General features: G+C 55.5%; 1 protein-coding gene across 1 annotated transcript; it reads left to right on the forward strand.

Annotated features, from left to right (window-relative positions):
* The first annotated feature begins 815 nt into the window (after positions 1–815).
* WNT3 (Wnt family member 3) lies at positions 816–20,699 on the forward strand. Its single transcript, XM_063404905.1, has 4 exons — positions 816–872; positions 9,389–9,707; positions 17,703–17,968; positions 19,968–20,699. Exons 1-4 carry the CDS (start codon positions 816–818, stop codon positions 20,445–20,447), a joined length of 1,122 nt encoding a protein of 373 aa, XP_063260975.1. The 3' UTR covers positions 20,448–20,699.
* Positions 20,700–21,022: the final 323 nt, after the last annotated feature.

Below are 21,022 nucleotides of genomic sequence, written 5' to 3' on the forward strand. Positions count from 1 at the left end.
CACTGCCTGCTCCAGGAGCCGGCAGAGGGGGACCCCAGGGTGCTGAGCTCCGAGGGTTCCAGGCTCTCCCCTCCTGCCCCTTTCAGAGCCCAAGGACCCCCACAGCTCTTTTTGCTCTGCCCAGACCCAGGATTGGTTCACCAAACCCAGGAGCCACCCAGGCAATGGCCAGTCCCAGATTTGGGGTGACCTCCATGGAGATTCTGGAGGAGCAGTGGCTCAGTTCTTACAGAAGCTGTGTCCTGAGCCCAAGAGAGGGAACACGAGTGTGAACAGGAGCCCTCAGCCCACAGGCAGGGCAGCCCAGCCTTCAGGGGGGAAAGCCCCTGGTTCCCAAAGCTTGGCAGCAGCTTCAGGAGATCCCCCTGCCCCAGAATTACTGTCCCAGCCCAGGACATCCCCCTGGTTTGCCTGTCCTGGCACAGGGGGGACTCAGCCAGGCTGGATTCATCTCTCACGTGCCCTGTGCTCATCCCCACCCAAATGTGCCCAGTGCAGTGAAATAAATCCCCCTGTAGCCCCTCCAATGTTCCAATGCTAGCTCAGACCTTAGAGGGCTTTGGAGGAATATTTCAGGGACAGGACAAAGGATCCAAAAGAGGCTCTGACCCCCAGCTGAAGTTCAAGACATTTATTCCAGGTGGTTACCAGAGGGGAAAGAGGATGAGTGCAGAAGAAGAGGGTCTTATCCAGGCTTCTGCCAGGGAGGGATAACTGGAACACAGCCAATAGGGTCAGAAAGGGGAGGAAGGGTTAAACTACGTGGTTACAGGCTCTGGGGGTCTCTGAGGGGGGAGAAACCATTCCCCAGGGGAATGCAACAGTGCAGGAGGATCCTGGGGCTGCTCAACGTGTGGGGCTCAGCCCAGCAGGTGGGTTTGGGGCTTTTTTAGCACCCTCCTGCCGTGTGAGCAGCAGGGACTGCCAGCAGCACTCAGGGCTTGGAGATGGCAAAAGTGACACCCATTACTGGGTAGGTCACTGGGAGACTGAGGAAAACACATTTGGGGTTTAGACACAAAAATCTGCCCCAGCCAACCACATGTGACTCCTGCTTTCAGTTAAGAAACCACCTGATGATACAAGCCCTGAGCAACTGCTTGGGGTTTGAGTGACAAGCCCTGTGCCCCTCTTTGCCCCTAAGTTTCATTAAATCTGAAGGATTTAATGAATTTTTAAAGGGAAACAGGGAAACTCCATCCCACAGACAAAAGCGACTTTTTTTACAGTGCAGGAAGAAGATAAAGCACAACCAGGTGCTCCTCTTTGGGAGGGTGGACTGTCATTACTGGGTGTCTTTTGGCAATTTTTTTACTGACTGATAGAGCAAAATGAGAAATACATAAAGTGCTGGTTATCATTCCCTGAGTGCACACACTCACACTGAGCAGAGCAGCTTCCTCCCAACACTCCCCTTGATGTTTCCAGGAGCCTCAGCCTGGGTTTTCCCTGTTCAGGCTTTCCCTTTCTGCTGCATCACTGCACCCCTGAACCTCCCTCCCGTTCAGTCTCCCTGGGGTTAGACACTCTGAGGGGAAATAATCCATCCTCTGCCAGTCTGTGCACAGGGACAGCCTCTTCCTGCCTCCCTCCATCCCTCCTTTAATCCCTCCATCTCTGCCTTCATCCTTCTGTCCATCCCTCCCTCCATCCCTCCCTCCATCCCTCTATCCTTCTCTCCATCCCTCCCTCCCTCCTCAGCCCCCCTGGCACTGTCCCTGCAGGACTCACCCCCCTGTGCCAGGGCTCAGGTAACAGCAGGGGCAGGGCTCGTTGATCCCCCAGGGGACAGGAGGGGTCCCCACCCTGGGGACATCATGGGGGGGTTTGGTCTCTGCTCCCCAAGGGTGGCCTGGACACTCCTGGGCCACGATCACTGCCCAGCTCAGGGGCTCTGCGATGGCCTCACCCCTTCATTTTCCAGCAGATCTGAGCAGTTTAGTGGGAGCTCTCCAGAAAGCCCCACACCACCTCTGGCAGCTGCCAGTGCCCAGCTGAGGGTGGCAGAGCAGCCCCGCAGCCGGGCACAGCCAGCCCTGACCCCACCGGCCCCACGCTCCCCTCCTGCCTGCCCAGCCCTCACCCCTCCTCACCTGCCTGCCCTGCCAGTCTCAGGTGACCTCGAGGCAATTTTTGTGATACCAGCACTGCTCACAAACCCCCTTTTCCCGCCCACTGCCCACAGCTCCCCTTGCCAGCACCCAGGCCAGGCTGCAGAGTTTGTCCTGCTCTGCCCCTACCAGCAGCTCCCAGGGCTGGGCTGGTCCTGCAGCCCAGGCTCCCCCAGCTCCAGTTTCCCGCTGAGCATCAGCAGATAACGAGTCTGTGCTGTCTCTCTGTGACCTGACAGCTCTTGCAGAAGATATTTCATGATTTGTCACCATTCCCAGGGCACACAGTGGATGGGGAGGGTGGGAAGCACCCACAGCCAGCCCAGGAGAGCCCAGAGTGGATCAACTGCTGCCAGCTGCAGCACCAGCTCCTGCAGGAGCCACAGAGAACTAAAAATTCCTTCCTGAGGGACACAGTCCTGCACTGCCCCACCTGCAGAGCCCCATGAACCCTCACCAGGGCTCCCTTGGTGCTGCTCTGCCCCTGTAAGCCTGGCTTAGCTGAGCTTTGCTGCCTCTGTACCTGCAGTGCAGAGGGGACAGGCCACAGGGACAGAGATGCTCCCTCCAGAACAGGCAGAGCTTTGGGGATCCTGACAACAGGAAAAGAATCTTGGTATTACTGAGAACAATTTTCTCTGTGTGCAGATATGGGGCTTTTCATTTGATTTAGTGCAGATTTAGTCTGGCATGTGTTTCAGCAGCTGCTTCAATACTGGTGTTGGTTGGAGGTTAAATAAACCAGCAGCAGCCTCTTCCTCTGGTTCCTCAGCCCTGGAGTTGCCTCTCTGCAGCATTTCTTTGTAACATTCATTTTTCAGGCACACCTGGGCCATCATCACTCTGCTCCCTCAGAACAGGAGCACCAGAGGAGCCTCCATGGCTCCTCTCCCTCCCTCTGGGAATGCTCAGGGCATCACCTCCCTGTGCTTCCTCCTGGTTTCCTCCTGGAAATAACCAACATTTCTCTGCAAATGGAGCAGGTTGCCAAATTTGTGACCAGCTGGTGCTGTGTGCCCTTGAGGAACGTGGGCAAACCATCCCTGGTGTTGGCAGCATCCTGGGAATGTCTCCCTGAACCCTGGAGAGGCACAACAGTGTGCCTGGAAAATAAACAAAAATCACCCAGGACCCAGAGGGATTTCAACACCCCAAGCTGAGGAGAGCTCTCAGAGTGATGGTTAAATTATTTCCAAGCAGCCACAGGTTTAGGAGTGATTTCTAGATGGACTTTTGACTTTGTGAAGGGTTTAAAATATTCTGGCCCTTCTAGTGATTACCGTAAGGGAGAAATTTGATGGATCAGTATATGGTCTTGTGGGTGCTAAATGGTCACATCACACAATTCCTACACACTCTTAACGAGGTCATTTTCAAACACACCAGCTGGAAAAAGAGCTCTCTGGTTCAAGGGATCACAGTGGGGTGTAAAATCTATGGATTTTAACTGTCCCAGGACAATTAAACATTAAAACCCCACATCCCATTCCTGCCCTGGCACTGGGCCATCAGCCCTAATGCTCAGGCAGCTGAACATCCTTTTAAAAAATGAATTTTTAGGCTGTTTGATTGACCCCCAAGGGCTGCAGGGTCGTGTGGGGAGTCTGTGGAGACACAAGTGCCCCCTCTATGGAAAAGCTCCAACCTCCAGACACGCTCAGAGGGTGATTCCTGGGTGAAAAGCTGATATCCAGTCCCTCTCCTCATTGGAATTCTGTCATGTTTTGTCTGTTCTCCACAGTCAGTCAAAGCTGTGGAGACATTTCCCCCCCTTAGATGTGAACTTCCATTGCATGCTTTGACTTGCAAAACTTTTCCTGCTGCTGCTCTTGATCTTCAGGCAAATCCAAGAATTTGGGTGCTCCCCTGCCCACAAAGGGCTGCAGTCAGCAAAGTCCCAGAATTAAGAGAGGTGAATGTTACAGCAGGAGTGAGACAGAGAAAGAGGCAGGGTGGAAACTGCTGCTCCCAACACGGTGTCCCCAGGCCAGCACTGCCAGCATGCACCAGTGCCACTGCTCGAAGCTGAAACATTGGCCAGAACTGGAAAACACCAAACACATCTCAAATCTGTACAATAAAACCCCCTCCAGGCAAAGACAGGTTTTCCCAAAGGCAGCAGGTGGCAAACAAGATCCCAGCTGTGAGCTGGTTTTTCCCTGCTGGTTCCCAGCTTTCCCAGTGCTCTGTGAGACCCTCAGGGATCAGTCTGAGGCATCGATCAACGTTAGAGAGCCAAGCAGGACAATGTTGGATTTGTAACTCTCTGCTGCAGGGCCCTGAGCTGCTGTGGGAGGAAACAGCTCCTGCCCAGAGCAGCTGTGGCTGCCCCTGGATCCCTGGCAGTGCTCAAGGCCAGGCTGGACAGGGCTGGGAGCAGCCTGGGACAGTGGGAGGTGTCCCTGCCATGGCAGAGGTGGAGCTGGATGGGCTGTAAGGTTCATTTCAACCAAATCATTCTGTGATTCTGTGACCCTGGTTTCAAAGAGCTTCACTGGATTTCCTGGGAGCTCTCAGGGAGTGCTGCTGGCCATGGCTCTGGAGGAATTTAGGAAGAGCTGGAGCCACCATAAGCAGGAGCATCCCCTGTGCAACCCTCACGGCCATGGATCTCCTCGTGGATCTCCTGGTGTGCCGGGGGCTCCAGTGAGGAAAATGTAAAATCAATCTAACAACTGTGTCAGGGCAAGTGGCACAGCTGAGGATCCCTGCAGCTTGTCCCCATTTGTGTGGCAGATCCCTCAGGAGGGCCAGGGAGAGCTGCAGTGCAGGGAGTGCTCCATGGGACAGGCTGTGCCCTTGGTGACAGCCCAGATCTCTCCTGTCCTAGTATGGGGAGGGGGAAAAGGAGTTCTTCAAATTCATCTGTTCCAGATGCTGGGTTCAGAGCTGGAAAACACTCCCAGAGCAGCATATCCCAGAAAAGCTCTCCCCTGCGTTTCATGTAAAAAGCTTGTCTTGGTTTGGAAAGGTTCTGTCAGGGAAAGTCAGAGCTCCCCTTGGAATGGAAAATGTAAATCCTGTCCCTCCAAATTATTATAATTTTGAAACTAGGGGCTTTCAGGCTAAAATATGGGAATAGGAATAACAGTTCTTTATGAGGAATGTTTAAAAAATACAAATACAGTAGTACAAAAAACAAGCAAGCAAACAAACAAAAGTCCTAGAAAACCCTGACAGAATCAGAGATACGACCTGACACCCTGTTCAGGGTGTTGGGAGCAGTCCAAATAAATCCTCCTGCAGTGACAGATGTGGTTCTGCTGGAGTAGAGATGATCCTGTAGGCAGGTTCAGGGGTGGTGAGATGAGTCCGGTCTTCCTCTGGGAATCCAGTGGCAAAGAGGAATGTCTGGGGTCCCTGTGTCCCCATTTTTATCTGGGTAGGAATGGTTGGCTCCTCCCTACTGGGTGGAGCATCTCCCAATGGATGATGGAATGTGTCAGTCACTGTGACCCTCAATGGCCCATGAACAGAAGATATCCCCGAGGGTGGGCAGTGGTGACAGAGATCACAAACCCTGCCCCACCTGGTTTAACAGCTGGGCTGTGATCAGAGGGCATCCACCCTCCTCCCCTGGAGTTACAAGAGATAAAGAAAAACATCTCCCCAGCTGGTTTCCACAGATGAAATGGAATACACTTTCTCTTTTTTTTTTTTTTGTTACATAACCCAAGACAAAGCTGCAGCACCGAGCCCAGGCAGTCACAGGGGCTGGAGCTCACTGGAGGCTGAGCACAGTCCTCACACAAATGTCAGCATTACCCAGGGCTGAGCAAATTCCTGTCCGTCTCCAGCACTCCGAGAGTTCCCAGGGCCCATTACAGACAGCAGCAGGTTATGGGATTGCAGAAGAAAGAGGAAGGGGTGACCCAGCAGAGTGTTGTCCAGGATGCAGGGTCCCCTCCTGGCCCTTTGTTTATCTTTGATCATCAAAGTGTGAAAGCACAGGTGAGCACACCCCGGGCCAGTCCAGCCCACGCCCTGCACCAGGAAGGACAGACAAACACCTCCCAAGGAGCTGCTTCCCTGCAGGGCAGCAGGCACACAGGGATCACCCCCAGGGGTGTTTGGAGCCCTGTTCCATGGAGGAGCAGCTCAGCAGGGTTTGTTTTGGCTGGGAAATCCCAGGCAGTTTGAGCAGCCCCTGGCACACAGCGAGCCCAGTCCTGAGTGCCCCCAGCACTGCAGCCTCCAGGGAGAGAGGAAGAAATGTTCCAGAACCTTTTGAACTCCCTGGAAGGAATCCTGCTCTAAATGCTGCTTTTCAGTGTCTGGGAGCAGTTCTGACCTGGCCAAATCCTGCTATTTCCAAGCACTTTGGGTCTAATCTCCCTGGGTACCTTTCCATCCCAATGGAAGATGAGTTTCTGGCCAGCTCTGCAGGGAGGGTAAGGATTGATATGGGCACAGCACCTCCATGATGAGGAGTGGGAAACAGGGAAACCTCTCCAAGGATGGAAGGATTCACCCACGAGCAGCAACAGAAGGAGGAGCTGCCCAAGACCATTCACTGCCAGGGCTTCAAGAGCTCACCCAGACCATGGGAAGCACAGAGTCAGCTCCCAGCTGCTGATCCACGGCCCTGCTGTGCCTGGCACCATCAGGGGGAACAAAGGGAGTCCTTGGCCTGGCAGAGTGGGAAGGGATGGAGCAGAGGAAGAGCAGAGGGATTTCCCACAAGTTTGCCACTCCTGCTCCTGGTGCTCTCCCACAGACACAGAGCCAACCCTTCTTCCATCCCCTCACACCGTGGGAGCCAGAGCAGTGCGGGCTCAGGCAGCCAGGAGGGACACTGAGAGCAAGAGAGGGAAATGTGGGACTGTCAGCCCTGCACGTGCCAGCCTTGGAGATGTTTGTGCCTTAAAAACTGTGCTTGTCCTGCATCTCTCAAATTCACCCTGTGACACTTCCTCTCCTTGTGTGCTGCCTTCAGCCCCATGAGCTCTTGTAATTTAGATTTAAGTCCTGTGATTTAGATTTTAATCCAGTGATTGAGGTTTCAGATTTAACATCTTGTATAAGACATAAGATTTGCCCCTGGGATCCCAGATCTGGATTTCAAAGAGGTTTTGTTTCATCTTCACATCTCAGCCCCTCTGTAGGGAAACTACTGGCCCACGGGACCCCTCAGCCACAGCTCCTGACTTCTGTGTCTTCCGAGCACTCCTGGGGAGATCTGGATGATGGGACATGAGGAATGAAGATTTTATAACTAAGTTTTTATAATTAAGTTATAGTTATAAAAATATAGTTGTATGTAGCAGTGGGGAAATGTCAGGTTCACTGACATGAGAACAAAGATGGCAATGAGGTGATGGCTGGAGAGAAGTGCTGCCTGTTCACTGCCTCACTGGGGCAGAGCCTGTTCCTGGAGCTCACCTCTGGTCCCAGCAGTGCTGAGCCCCCATCCCGTGGGATGGAGGGAGCTGGTAGCACAGAGCAGCTCTGGGAGCCCCCATGTGTCACATCCAAGGGTGGGAGATGTGAAGCTCCAGGCAGATGCCCGAGGGGGCAGAGAGGGGCAGGAGAAGTGGGGAGCAGCAGAAGACAGCACTGGGGCAGGAGTGGGAGTCAGGTCCTCTCATTCAGTGTCTCCAGCAGACATTTCTCCTGAGCAGGTACCCCGGGATTCTCTTTACATCCTTAAAATCATTCATGTGCAATTAAAGCAACAACTGATGCCAGCTCAGCATCCAGCCTGAAACTCCAGCCTGGAGGAGCATCTCTGGGTAAGGACAGTCCCTCAGCTGTCCCATAAAGCGATGGCATCTCTGTCCTTGGGGGAGTTCAAACTGGGGAAGGACAGGGCCCTGAGAAACCAAATGTAACCTGGAAACAGGCCCTGCTCCGAGCCCTCCTGGGGGCTCTCCCAGCCTGGATTAACCAAGGACTACAAATCACTGTTTTACTCCCACACAGTCTCCAGAGAAGGAGCTCAAATGCAGTGGGAGAAGTGGTTGGTACCACAGGAGGTTGGAATGTGCTTCAGTGGAGAGAAGGAATGGGATGAACTCCAGCCAAGGGACCTGGGGAAAATCCACCCAGGAGGGAACAACCCCATGCACCTGCAAAGGCTGGGGAGGAACCAGCAAAGAGGGCAGAGCCAGACCTGGGCGTGCTGCTGGACCAGAAGCTGGCTGTGGAGCAGCCACGGGACACTGCAGCACAGAGAGCCCCAGGGCTGCCCCAGGGACAGCAGGGAGAGGGAGCAGATCCCTCCCTGCTGCTCAGCACTGCTGGGGCCTCACCTCAGCTCTTGCATGAGGACTCCCAGAGCTAGAGAAACAGAATCAAAGGATCAGAGAATCTCCTGAGTTGGAAGAGACCCAACCAGGATCAGCCAGGCCAACTCCGGGCCCAAACAATCCCACCATGGGCTGAGAACACGCTGAGCCAAAACTCTCTATTTGCCCACAGTGGTACCTGCACAGTGAGGTCTCTACTCTGAGTTCATGATGGTCACTCTGGCACAGAACTGCTGCTCACACTCTTCTGAACCCCCATTCTGCAGGGACACCTCAGGCTGGGCTGGAGCCTGGGCCAGGCTGTCCCTGTCCCTGTGCAATACCAGGGGTCTCAGTGCTTCTTTAGGCACTGTCCTCACCCTTCAGTGACAATTGCTGGCCAAACAAGCAATTTGCTCCACCGTTCTCACAATTTGATGCTGGCAGCTCCTTGGAGCAGTAGAAGGGAGCCTCTCAAACCTGTCTTGCCCCTTCCCCAGCTCACAGTCGCTCCTTGAGCCTGGTGTGAATCCAGGTGGAACTGTGGTGGTTCAGTCTCTGCCAGGGTCACCTGCACAGGTGTCCAGCCAGCCTGGAACAGTGGCACTGACACATCTGACCCCAGAGCAGCCCCTGTCCAGGAATGCTGATCCCTCCTCTGGTGAACTTGGCTGTGGACAGGGCACTTTGCACCTTGGCCACAGCAGAGAAGCTCTCATGACAGCTGAGACAGCCCAGGGTGTTCCCCTGGCTCCAGGTGTTGCTGCCCTGGGTCCAGCCCCTGGCAGGTCCTGTCAGGTCCTCCAGCTCCTTGGGGAGCTCTCAGGTGCTCTGGAGTGCCTGGAAGGGCTCCATGCAGAGCTGAGTCCCACAGAGGCCCGGGGTGTCCCCAGCTGTGACAGCCCTTCTCACCCCACACGCTCACTGCTGGCAGCAGCAGGGCTCCTGCTCTCTGAGGAAATCCCTGGGGCCCAGAACTTTGTCCCTCTAAACTCTTGGCTCATCAAACTCCCCCTGGGCACGGTGTGGGGGCAGGCTTGGTGTCGTTAGTGGCGCCAGGACGGGGCATGGGCAGGCAGGAAGGTGCTGCCCAGCGCTGACGCTGTCCCCTGTCCCTGTCCCCGCAGGTCCCTGGCCCTGGGGCAGCAGTACAGCTCCCTGGGGTCCCAGCCCCTGCTCTGCGGCTCCATCCCCGGCCTGGTCCCGAAGCAGCTCCGCTTCTGCCGCAACTACATCGAGATCATGCCCAGCGTGGCCGAGGGGGTGAAGTTGGGCATCCAGGAGTGCCAGCACCAGTTCCGGGGCCGCCGCTGGAACTGCACCACCATTGATGACAGCCTGGCCATCTTCGGGCCCGTCCTGGACAAAGGTACCCAGGGGAGCTGGGCTGGGGCAGGGCTGGCACAGCCCCACGGGGAAGTAAAAGGGCACGGAGACCTGTGCCTGGTTAATGCCTTTATTAGGAATTCAGCTCTGGGTGGGGCCCGCGGGGTCACAGGAGGAGGTGGCAGCTTTGCTACACAGCAGAGCTGGGGCTGCCATCCTCAAGGAAGTGCCTGGAAAGTCCAGTTTTGGGCTCATTGTGTTATGGGGGTACTGCAGATGAAGAACTGCTGAGGTCACGGTGACATGGTGGAGTTGCTTTGGTTGGTGGTTTTATCTTCCTTGCTGCTACGCCAGTCTAGGGGTACTATCTCAGATTTTACATTGGCTCGTTGTCTCAAAAAACAAAACTTTTTTGTTTTTAAGTAGTACCCAGTGTCCCTATTGTCCCTTTATTTGCATATTGTGCATCATTTTGGGGAGCAGAGGCTATACCCCACAGGAAAAGGGTACAGGTAAGGGACTGTTGGTTAGGGTAATTAACAACGTGGGTGATTAACAGTCTATGCATTCATCTTGGTGATCAACATTTGACATAGTAACATTTAACAATTAACAGAACATGGCAACAATCAATTAACTTATAAACTTGCTCATAAAAACTGGGCTTTGGGTGCACCAGGACTGCCCCACCGGGAGCACCCCAGGGTCTGATGTGCCAGGTTCAGCCCTGATTTCTCCAGTTTCTTTTTTTTTCCCAAGCTTTTGGTGTGTTCCATCACAAGGGGGAATGAGGGAAAGGTCTGTTCCCATCCCAGGAGCTCAGGAGGGCCAGGGAGGATATAAAGCACAGGAAGGTTTAGCCCTGAGCACTCTCACATGTTCTGGAATTGTGGGCTCCACCTCCCTGTCCAGGGCAAGCAACATTTCCAAACTGGGTCCAGCAGACCCATGGGAAAAGCCAGGGAGAGGAGATGTGGTTGAGTTCCTTGGGATCCAGGCAGAGGCACTGAAGCACAACCTGCCCACCCCAGGAGGGCCCTGGGCTCAGTTTCCCCACCAGTGAGGAACCATGGTTGAAATCCATGGTCCTGATCAGGCTTCGTTCAATGAATCTTTTTTTCAATGGGATTTCAATTAATCTTTTCACAAATGAGCCCAAACAGCAGGGAACAAGGAAATGTTATAAAGTGATTTTCCCTCTCCTCTCTCCAAACTCCTCTTCATCCCCTGCTCCTGAAAGGCCTTTCTAGACCCACTGGCACGGATCAGGCACTGGAGAATTGATGAGGTGCCATAAAATTGGGACTCCCAGTGAGATCATGGGGCATTACACTGGAAAAAGTGAGAAAGGGCCCCAAAACGGCCTGAAAGAAGGTGCTGGAGGGGCAAATCATGGAATCACAAAGTTCCCTGAGTTTGAAGGATTATCCAGGATCCTGCACAGACACCTCAAATCCCACCCTGGGCATCCCTGGCAGCGCTGTGCAAACACTCCTGGAGCTCTGGACCATTCCCTGGGGAGCCTGGGCAGTGCCAGCACCCTCTGGGGAAGAATCTCTCCCTGAGATCCAACCTAAACCTCCCCTGGCACAGCTCCATGATAACCTGTCCCACATCTCAAATGTTCCAGACCCCAGATTAAAAGACATTCCTGGAAAACTGAACCAAAAGGTGGATTAAAAACTCCCAGCTGATGAAAATCTCTGGTTTCTGCATCCTGTCCCGTGGGTTCTCTTCACTCTGTGCCATATTCAGCACAAGGGACATCCACTGGTGATATCTTGGTTTCACAGCCTCATAAACACAACTAAAACCCTTTCCCCCTCATCTTCCTGGGTGGTGACACCACTGGGTCCCTGCAACCCAAAATCTCTTTATTGAACAGAAATTACTGATTCCACTGATGCTTTGGAAATGGGAATTTTATGGCACAGACTTCAATAAACTGCAGAAATTGGGGTGAGAGCAGGACTTTGGACTATTTCCCAAGAGTCCCCTGGGGAATGCAGGACTTCTGGTGAATCTTCCTTAGAAAGCCCCAATATTCTGCAAAGAACCAGTTCATGCTATCTTTTTTTCAAGTTTCAGCCTCCCAGTAAGGGTAGGTATCATTTCAGATCCCTGAAATGTCAGTTGAGTATTTCAGTGAAAATCATTCCTTTGTGTTAATGTGGGATTCTTTGCAGGAACCAGGACTGTAAAGTCTTATTAGAGCACTAATAGGCACCATGAGATTCATTTCCCCTCTGTTGTGCCAGGGTGTATTTTGGGGTAACTGCTGTATTTACTACCAAATAACTTGTCAGCAGGGCTCAACACACTCTAATTTGCTGCCTAATAAAAGCCTGTCCTAAATTTCAGCACTTAAAAGATCAGAAAGTTTTAATTTTCTTAAGAAACAGTCCTTAAAAAGCTGTCATAAAAATTCTAAACGCGTCATGAAAGAACTGTTCAAGCACTGAGACACTGAAAATCTCTCACCACCCTTTCTGTCAGCGGGACAGCACTTAAAGATTAGATTTGAACCATCCTCCCTGTAATGAGCAAGCTGAACTTTGAATCCATGGAGAATATTTTAAGATTCTTTGGGCTGCAGGGACTCGAGCAAAGCCTCATGTGTGGACTTGCCTCAGCATCTCCATGCAGCCTGAGCTGACAAGGTAAAATATCACCCAGAGCTCTGAAACCCTTCTGACAGATGGAGAAAAATGAGTGAGCACGTTGGATATTCAGCTTTCCCCACCCCACCGTGACGCATCTCCAGCAGCACTGCCAGGCTCCCAGAGTTATTTCTCCTGGTGTCTCACTAACCTGTAAGTGGAGCAGTTAAAAATAAACAGCATCATCTGCAGAGAAGGACACATCAAAGCCCAGCCCATCTGATCGTGGGTATTATTCACAGTTTTGAACTGTGCTCGTGTCTTCTCCCTGCTGCCTTCAAAATTAATGAGCAGGCTCAGGATGTGGTGGTGTCATTGTGTGGCAGGGAGTAACTTTGAGATTCCCACAGTCTGCAGCACAGAAGTCACAGAGAAAACAAGAACATTTCCAGCCTTCCTCAGCTGAGGGAAGAGATGAGGTTGGTGACAAAACTGGGAGATCCTGTCGGCTGTGGGGAGTGTGGGACCAGCCCTGCTCATCACTGGCGAGGGCTGCTGGACATTCCTGAGTCTTCAGAGAATCATGGAATGGTCTGGGTTGGAAGGGACCTTTTAAAGATCATCTTGGCCAACTCAGCTTCTTCCTTAGATGCAGAACAAGAGGCACAGCCTGGTTTGGGTTGGACAAAGCCCATCCAGTGTCCCCCCTGCCATGACAGGGACACCTCCCACTGTCCCAGGCTGCTCCAAGCCCTGTCCAGCCTGGCCTTGGGCACTGCCAGGGATCCAGGGCCACAGCTGCTCTGGGCACCCTGTGCCAGGGCCTGCCCACCCTCCCAGGGAACAATTCCTTCCCAATCTCCCATCCATCCCTGCCCTCTGGCAGTGGAAGCCATTCCCTGTGTCCTGTTCCTCCATCCCTTGTCCTAAGTCCCTCTCCAGCTGTCTTGGAGCCCTTTAGGTGGTCCTCAAACCAAGAGCTTTGAGCCCATAATCTGGATTTTGTGACCACCGTGGCTGCCCTGGCCATGTTCTCTTTTTCTGACTTCCAGGCGACCCAGGGGTGCAGCCCCACAAACCAAAACCAAAACCCAAACCAAGACCATCCCTGTCACAGCTCACACACTGTATTTTGCCAGCAAAGGCTCGGGGTTTCACCTCTGGCAAACACCTGGCTGAAATTCCCCCTCAGTATTAACTTGGTTAATCTCAGCTGCTGCTCCCTCCCAGGTAGATTGAGGCTATTTTGGAAAAGTTTCAAAGGTGCAGTTGTCACTACAACAGCATCAAAAATCATTTCTAATAGAGCCTTAAAAGAAACTGAGGATAATTTAATTTTAAAGGAGCTGCCAATGTGTTAACCATGTTCCCTTCCATGGGAGGAGGGCTCAGTGTGCAGAGCAGCAGAGTGTGGGAGGGCTCAGCTGAGCAGACCCAGCAGTGTCTGAGCCTTCCTGGGCTGCTCCTCCCGGGGACATCCTCCAGGCTTTGGGCACTGGTGCCAGTGTGGGGGCACAGGGCTGCCCTCCCTGAAATACCCAAGGGATTCCTGCCTCCAGGCCTTCCCACAGCCTCCCCTCCCGTGCCCACGTCTCTCCCCTCCCCAGTGTCACCCACAGCTCCTGCCTCTCCTCCTGCAGCCCCTGGCAGGGCAAAGAGCACCAAAGGCAGCTCAGGGAAACCCCAGGGCCCTGAACACATTTGGGAGCTGCTGAACAACAACCCTGGTGAGGCTCTGCCCTCAAACACGGGTTTGTCCACGTTTCCCACCCCAGATTCAGACTCACAAGGTTTTTACTGCTGTGGCTGCCCAGGCTTTGGTTTCCTAAGGCCACTGATGATCTTCCTGCAAGGAAGGACAGGCTGGGAGAGCTGGAGGTGTTCACCTGGGGAGGAGAAAAGTTCAGGGAGGCCTTAGAGCCCCTTCCAGTGCCTAAAAGGGCTCAGGAAAGTTGGAGAGGGACTTGGAACAAGAATCTATCAGTGAAAGAACAAGGGGGAATGGCTTGCCACAGCCAGAGGGCAGGGTTGGATGGGATATTGGGCAGGAATTGTTCCCTGGCAGGGTGGGCAGGCCCTGGCACAGGGTGCCCAGAGCAGCTGTGGCTGCCCCTGGATCCCTGGCAGTGCCCAAGGCCAGGCTGGACAGGGCTTGGGGCAGCCTGGGACAGTGGAAAGTGTCCCTGCTATAGCAGGGGTGGGATGGGCTGGGCTTTAAGGCCCTTCCCAACCCAAAGAGTTCTGTAGTTCTATGAGTCTACATTTTCTTTTTTCCATGTCTTATTTTCTAACCTGGGCCATGCAAAAAGAAAAAATCCTAAAAAACCCAGAAAACCAACCCCTGAATGTGGGGTAAGATCATGTTTTTACAAGCAGATTCCCCAAGATGATTTATACCGCAGGTGTGCAGTCTGGGATAAGGAGGGAAGAAAAACCTGCTTTCCCTCTCCCTCCTTTCCCTTTTCTTTGTGAAGTAAGGTCAGTTCTTAGCTAAAGCCAATGGCCCTTCCAGCCAAGTCCTGAGCCAGCAGCCACAGCTGCTCTGGGGGGAGCAGTCTCCACTCTGGGCTAGTGCTGAAATCCGTGATTTGGGTTCAAGCTGGCACCGGGCAGAGCTGCTGCGGGTGCCCGAGGCAGGAGGGTCCCGCAGGCACCGGGAGAGCGATTCCTGGGCTGGGGAAGGGCTCTCGGAGCCGCGGCCAGGGCTGGGTCTGCCGGAGCCTGGCAGGAGCCTTTGCCAGCTCAGCCCTTTCCCCGCTCCCTGTGCTCGCGTCCCCTCGGCCCGGGCTGTCCCCGCTGCTCCGGGAGACGCCTCCGATGCTCCGGAGGATGCTCCCGGGGCCGGGCAGCTGCGGGGCGGGCAGCTGGGCCCGGGCTGCCTTCGGGGGTCCCCGTGAGCCCGGCTAAGCCCCTGACACGAGCTGTGAAAAGGCAGAGCCGCGCCACGATAACCCACGGCTTTTCTCAGCCGTGACACCCGCAGTCATTTGCATCTAAACAGGGGTGTGTGGGATCAGCGGCCGGCTCGATATAAACTCAGCAGCTTAAAGGGAGGGGGAGGGAAACGAGAGAGGGAGAGAGAAAAATAAGCTTATACCGATGAGAAAGAGCTAAGCTTCCTCCCCTACTGTGAGGCAGGGCGAGCGATACCATCGCAGCGCCGCAGTCGTTTCAAATCGCTGCCGCATTCACACGCCCTTTAGCCATTCTGGGGGGCTGGGGAGCGCCATCAATAGGGATTTCCCAGCCGGGCTGGCGGGATTGGAGGGTGACGGCAGGACAGGGGAACATTGCCCCGTTGCTACGAGGTGCTCCTGGGGAATGCCAGTGCTCTGTGCCGTGGGTACGCTGGCCGGCGGAAACATTCCGCATTATGCTGGTAATACAGTGTGACACGGCGGGAACAATGGCAAATTGAGTGTCCCAGCAGGTAACGGGCCCGGCTGGGAGACAGTCGCAGTGGTGCACTGTCAAGGCGGCTCTAATCCTCCCTCGCCAGCCCCTCCCCTGGTTCTGGGAACGCTGCTCCCGCATTTCGTCTCTGGGAAATTCTCCCAGCTCCTCGCCCAGACCCAGCCGAGGATTTCAAGGCGAGGGGTTTGTTCGCAGCTCAGCTCGTTCCCCTCCCGCACTGGCACCGTGCAGGGGGACACGGGGGACACGGGGGATACAAGGGGCACGGGGGACACAAGGGGCACGGGGACATGGGGGCAGGAGGGACACGGGGGGCATAGGGGGCACGGGGGGCACAGGGGGCACAGGGAGCACAGCGGACATGGGGGGCACAGGGCACATAGGGTGCACAGGGGACATAGGGGCATAGGATGCACAGGGGACAGAAGGGACACTGAAGGCACGAGGGGCACAGGGGACACTGGGGGCACAGGGAGCACAGGGGACACTGGGGACACAGGGGACACGAGGGGCACGGGGCAGCTGCGGGAGCCGCGCCCATCGCGGCCCTGCCCCGCGGGCACCGCCAGCCTGGCTCGGTGCCAGCCCAGCCCCGGCCCCGCAGTGAGCCTGTTCCCCGTGCCCATCCCACACCTCCCCGGGCAAGCGGAGCCACATCGGTCCCGAGAGCCACTCCTGTCCTCCCCCTGTCCCCGCGCTGGGCAGGGGCCAGCAGGGCTCGCTGGCTCCTCTAACGTGATCTGCTTTGGATCACGGGCCACCCAAAAGCCTCTGTCGGGCTGAAACACCTCGTTTGGATCAGGGGCCTTGCACCAGTGCTCACAGCCCCCAGTGGTCCCAGTGGTCCCAGTATAAGCGGCTGGTGAGAGATCGCCGAGGAAAGCCTTGCTAGGCAGAGGCTGGATCCTTGCTGGTGCATCGGAGATGGGAAGGGCAAGGAGGGAAGAGTTGGAACTAAAAGGAGATGAAAACCTCAGCGGGGTGCTGCCAGCACAGCCAGGACTGAGCAGCCCCGGCTGGAGATCCCATCTGGGAGCTCCCCGGGCAGGGCTGCACATTCCCACACCGGGCACCCACCCACAGCCTGCGAGCCTGCCCGGGCTGGGGAAACCTGTGCAGAGACTGAGGCTGGGAGAGGGACCTGCTGTCCCCGGGCACGAGGCAGGAGCAGGGCAGGGATGCAGGGACAGCTCAGAAGATGGTTCGTGGCTCCTGCTCTGGAGGGGACTGGCTCCAAGGTGATTTTCTGAGCAGAAATTCCTGGCTCCATCCCACATCTGTTGATGACTGTCTCAATGATCCGGTCACACCAGACCCACGAGGCAGTCAGAGCCCTCCAGCCCAGGCACCCTGAGCTCCCCTCCCAGTCACATGCACATCAGCATGAAGTTGGATTGGCTCCAACATCTGCTCTGGATTTAGAGACCTAAAGTCTCCATCCTTGCAGATGGGAGTACCCCAGGGTCGCTGCCCAGGGAGCTGCACTGGTGCAGAGCTCTGAGCCAAAAGGTGTCCCCGGGGAGAAAGTTGGTTTTGAGATATCGACAGTGCTTGGGAGAGCCTGAGTCAGGGCAGCCACTGAGGCCAAGGGTCCAACGCCTGTGCTCCCACAGCGTGTCCTGCATCACCCGAAACCTTTCCCCAGGTCAATGAGCTTCTCCATCTCTAACCCCTGGCATGGAGCCCCTCTCTGGGTTCCCAGACCAGGAATTACTCCAGTAAATCTCTTCTGAGGCCCCTCAAGCTGCTACTGATGCCTTGTTCACCCCTGAGCACCCGTGCTGGATCAGTTCCTGGATCCTGTATTTGGGAAATGCTGCACTGTGACCCCCAGAGCTGGAGCCCCAGGGCAATGCTCCTCCTTCCAGCAGGGCAATGCGGGCAGCTCCCGCCAGGAAACCTTCATTAACAAATTAACAAAACAACTCCTTGCGTTTCCATGAGATTTGGGTGCTCTGGGGGAAGTTGGGCAGGAAAACACCAACGTTGCACCGAGCACTGACCCCCGGGCTCTGTCTCTGCAGCCACACGAGAATCTGCCTTCGTCCACGCCATCGCCTCGGCCGGGGTGGCCTTCGCTGTCACCCGCTCCTGCGCCGAGGGCACCTCCACCATCTGTGGCTGTGACTCCCACCACAAGGGACCCCCGGGGGACGGCTGGAAGTGGGGGGGCTGCAGCGAGGACGCCGACTTCGGCGTGCTGGTGTCCCGGGAGTTCGCGGACGCGCGGGAGAACCGGCCGGATGCACGCTCGGCCATGAACAGGCACAACAACGAGGCCGGCCGGACGGTGAGTGTCCAGTGGGGCAGGCTGAGTGTCCTGTGGGAACAGCCTGAGTGTCCAGTGGGGCAGGCTGAGTGTCCAGTGGGGACAGCCTGAGTGTCCAGTGGGGCAGGCTGAGTGTCCTGTGGGGACAGCCTGAGTGTCCAGTGGGGACAGGCCGAGTGTCCAGTGGGGCAGTCTGAGAGTCCAGTGGGAACAGCCTGAGTGTCCAGTGGGGACAGCCTGAGTGTCCAGTGGGGACAGCCTGAGTGTCCAGCCCTTCAGGGATGGCCCCGTGAGGCTCCTCCTGATGGAGTGGAAGCACAGGAATTCCCAGGCAGTGACGTCCTAGGGTTATTTTCCAGGGCACGGCAATTCCTCTCCCTCCAAACAGGCAGGTGGGGTTAGGAGCTAAAATATTCCTTGATTCCAGTGCAAACAGAATTCCAGAATGGTTTAGGTTGATGCCCAAACCACTAAAACTCGTCTTGTTCCGCCCCCCTGGCATGGGCAGGGGCACCTCCCACTATCCCAGGGTGCTCCAAGCCCCATCCAACCTGGCCTTGGACACTTCCAGAGGTGGGGCAGCCACAGCTTCCCAAGGCATCCTGAACACCTTCCAAGGCCCTCTGTACAAACCTAACCCCAGGTCAGCACGGGATGAAGAGGGTTTTCCTCCCAGTGCCTCGTTCCTGCATGTTCCCTGTTATAACATTATCCCACCCAATGAGTCCTTGGAGTAGGTTATAGTTATAGCCCCATCCAACTGGAATATTCCATTCCATTCCATTCCATTCCATTCCATTCCATTCCATTCCATTCCATTCCATTCCATTCCATTCCATTCCATTCCTGCAGTCAGGTACCCAAGCCTCTGCCTGCCCTGGGTCATTTCCAACCCAGTGCGACCTTTCCAACAGTGCTGCACACCACAGCAGGTAGAGGTGGAAGGAGAGAAGCCTGACAGCTTCCAGTACAAAAATCCCCCACCAAACCCCAGTAATTTCATTCAAAATCAGTGATTATTTTGCTCCACACAAAAGAGATTTTGGTGAAGAGTCCTGTCTGTAGGCTCCCAATTTCACACACTTTTTAGTACAAACTGTTGGACTTGGGTCATGAATCAAGGGTCATTAGCAAGGAGAGGACGAGGATCAGTCTCCATCCACAGGGCTCAGAAACATCTCCAGCCCTCAGCTTCCCTGGGCTCTGACTGCCCACACACATAGGACAGGAAGGACCCCACAAAAGAATCAAACATTGGGATTAGGTTAGACTGGATTAGAATAGTTTGGATTGGATTGGGTTAGATTGGACTGGACTGGATTAGATTGGATTGGATTGGATGGGGTGGATGATCAGAGCAGCTGCCCACCTCAGCCGTGCTGTTGTAGGGTGACATCTCTGGAGATCTTTAAAGCTCCCCAGCATCTCCAACCAGCCCATGCTCACAGAATCATAGAACCAGAGAATATCCTGGGACTCACAGAGATCACCCAGTCCCACCCCTGTCCCTATCCAGACCACCCAACAACCCCACCCTGTGCACCCCTGGCAGCGCTGTGCAAACACTCCTGGAGCTCTGGACCATTCCCTGGGGAGCCTGGGCAGTGCCAGCACCTCTGGGGGAAGAACCTTTCCCTGAGATCCAACCTAAACCTGCCCTCACTCAGCTCCAGCCATTCCCTGGGTCCTGTCAGGGTCATGAGAGTGAAGAGATTGATACCATCCACTGCTCCTCATGAGGATGCTGAAGACCTCAATGAGGTCCAACCTCAGTCTCCTTTTCTCCAGCTGAACAAACCAAGTGCTCTCATAAGCCCCCTCCAGACCCTTCCCCATCCTTGTGGCCTCCTTTGGACACTTGCTTTATGCCTTTTTTTATGTTGTGGTGCCCAAAACTGCCCCCAAAACTCAAGGTGAGGCTTCCCAGGCAGACATTCCAGCCCAGGCGGTGCAGACAGGTGTGATGGAAAGCAAACCCCGTGTCCCAGGCGCTGCTGCTGACCCTGTTTTCCCCGCACAGACCATCCTGGATCACATGCACCTCAAGTGCAAGTGCCACGGGCTCTCGGGGAGCTGCGAGGTCAAGACCTGCTGGTGGGCCCAGCCCGATTTCCGGGCCATCGGGGACTACCTGAAGGATAAATACGACAGCGCCTCGGAGATGGTGGTGGAGAAGCACCGGGAGTCGCGGGGCTGGGTGGAAACCCTCAGGGCCAAGTACGCGCTGTTCAAGCCGCCGACGGAGCGGGACCTGGTGTACTACGAGAACTCCCCCAACTTCTGCGAGCCCAACCCTGAGACGGGCTCCTTCGGGACCAGGGACAGGACGTGCAACGTCACCTCCCACGGCATCGACGGCTGCGACCTCCTGTGCTGCGGGCGGGGCCACAACACCCGGACTGAGAAGCGCAAGGAGAAGTGTCACTGCATCTTCCACTGGTGCTGCTACGTCAGCTGCCAGGAGTGCACGCGGGTCTACGACGTCCACACCTGCAAGTAAGCACAGGGGGGTCTGCACTGCTGGAGGCTGCTCCGGAGCAGCCCCGTGGGCAGCCCCACACGCGGCCTCACACTGCAGAGGATGGCACAGAACTCCTGATGGGCCCCACACGCCCCCAGGGCACGGAGAAGGCTCTGGACACCTCACCCAGGAGAGGTGTGACTGCTGGTCCCTCAGCAGGACAGGCTGCCTGGGGAGGGCAGGGACAAGACAGGGAGGGCAGGGACAAGACAGGGAGGGCAGGGACAGAACAGGGACAAGGACAAGACAGGGAGGGCAGGGAAAGGACAGGGAGGACAGGGACAGGGCAGGGAGGACAGGGATAGGACAGGGATAGGACAGGGATAGGACAGGCTGCCTGGGGAAAGCAGAGAACAGGGACAGCTGAATCCCAGCGAGGCACAGCCACGCCAGGCAGAGCTGCTGCCACAGCAGCCCCCGAGCTCCCAGCTCTGTCCTGCACCACAGGTCCAGCCCCTGCAGACACAAACACTGTGGCCACCCAAAAGAGCCTTTGTGAGGCTGAAACACCTCATTTGGAGCAGGGACCTTCCACCATGCCCACAGCCCCCAGT

This window comes from Prinia subflava, chromosome 8 (genome assembly GCF_021018805.1).
Source record: "Prinia subflava isolate CZ2003 ecotype Zambia chromosome 8, Cam_Psub_1.2, whole genome shotgun sequence".
Lineage (NCBI taxonomy): Eukaryota > Metazoa > Chordata > Aves > Passeriformes > Cisticolidae > Prinia > Prinia subflava.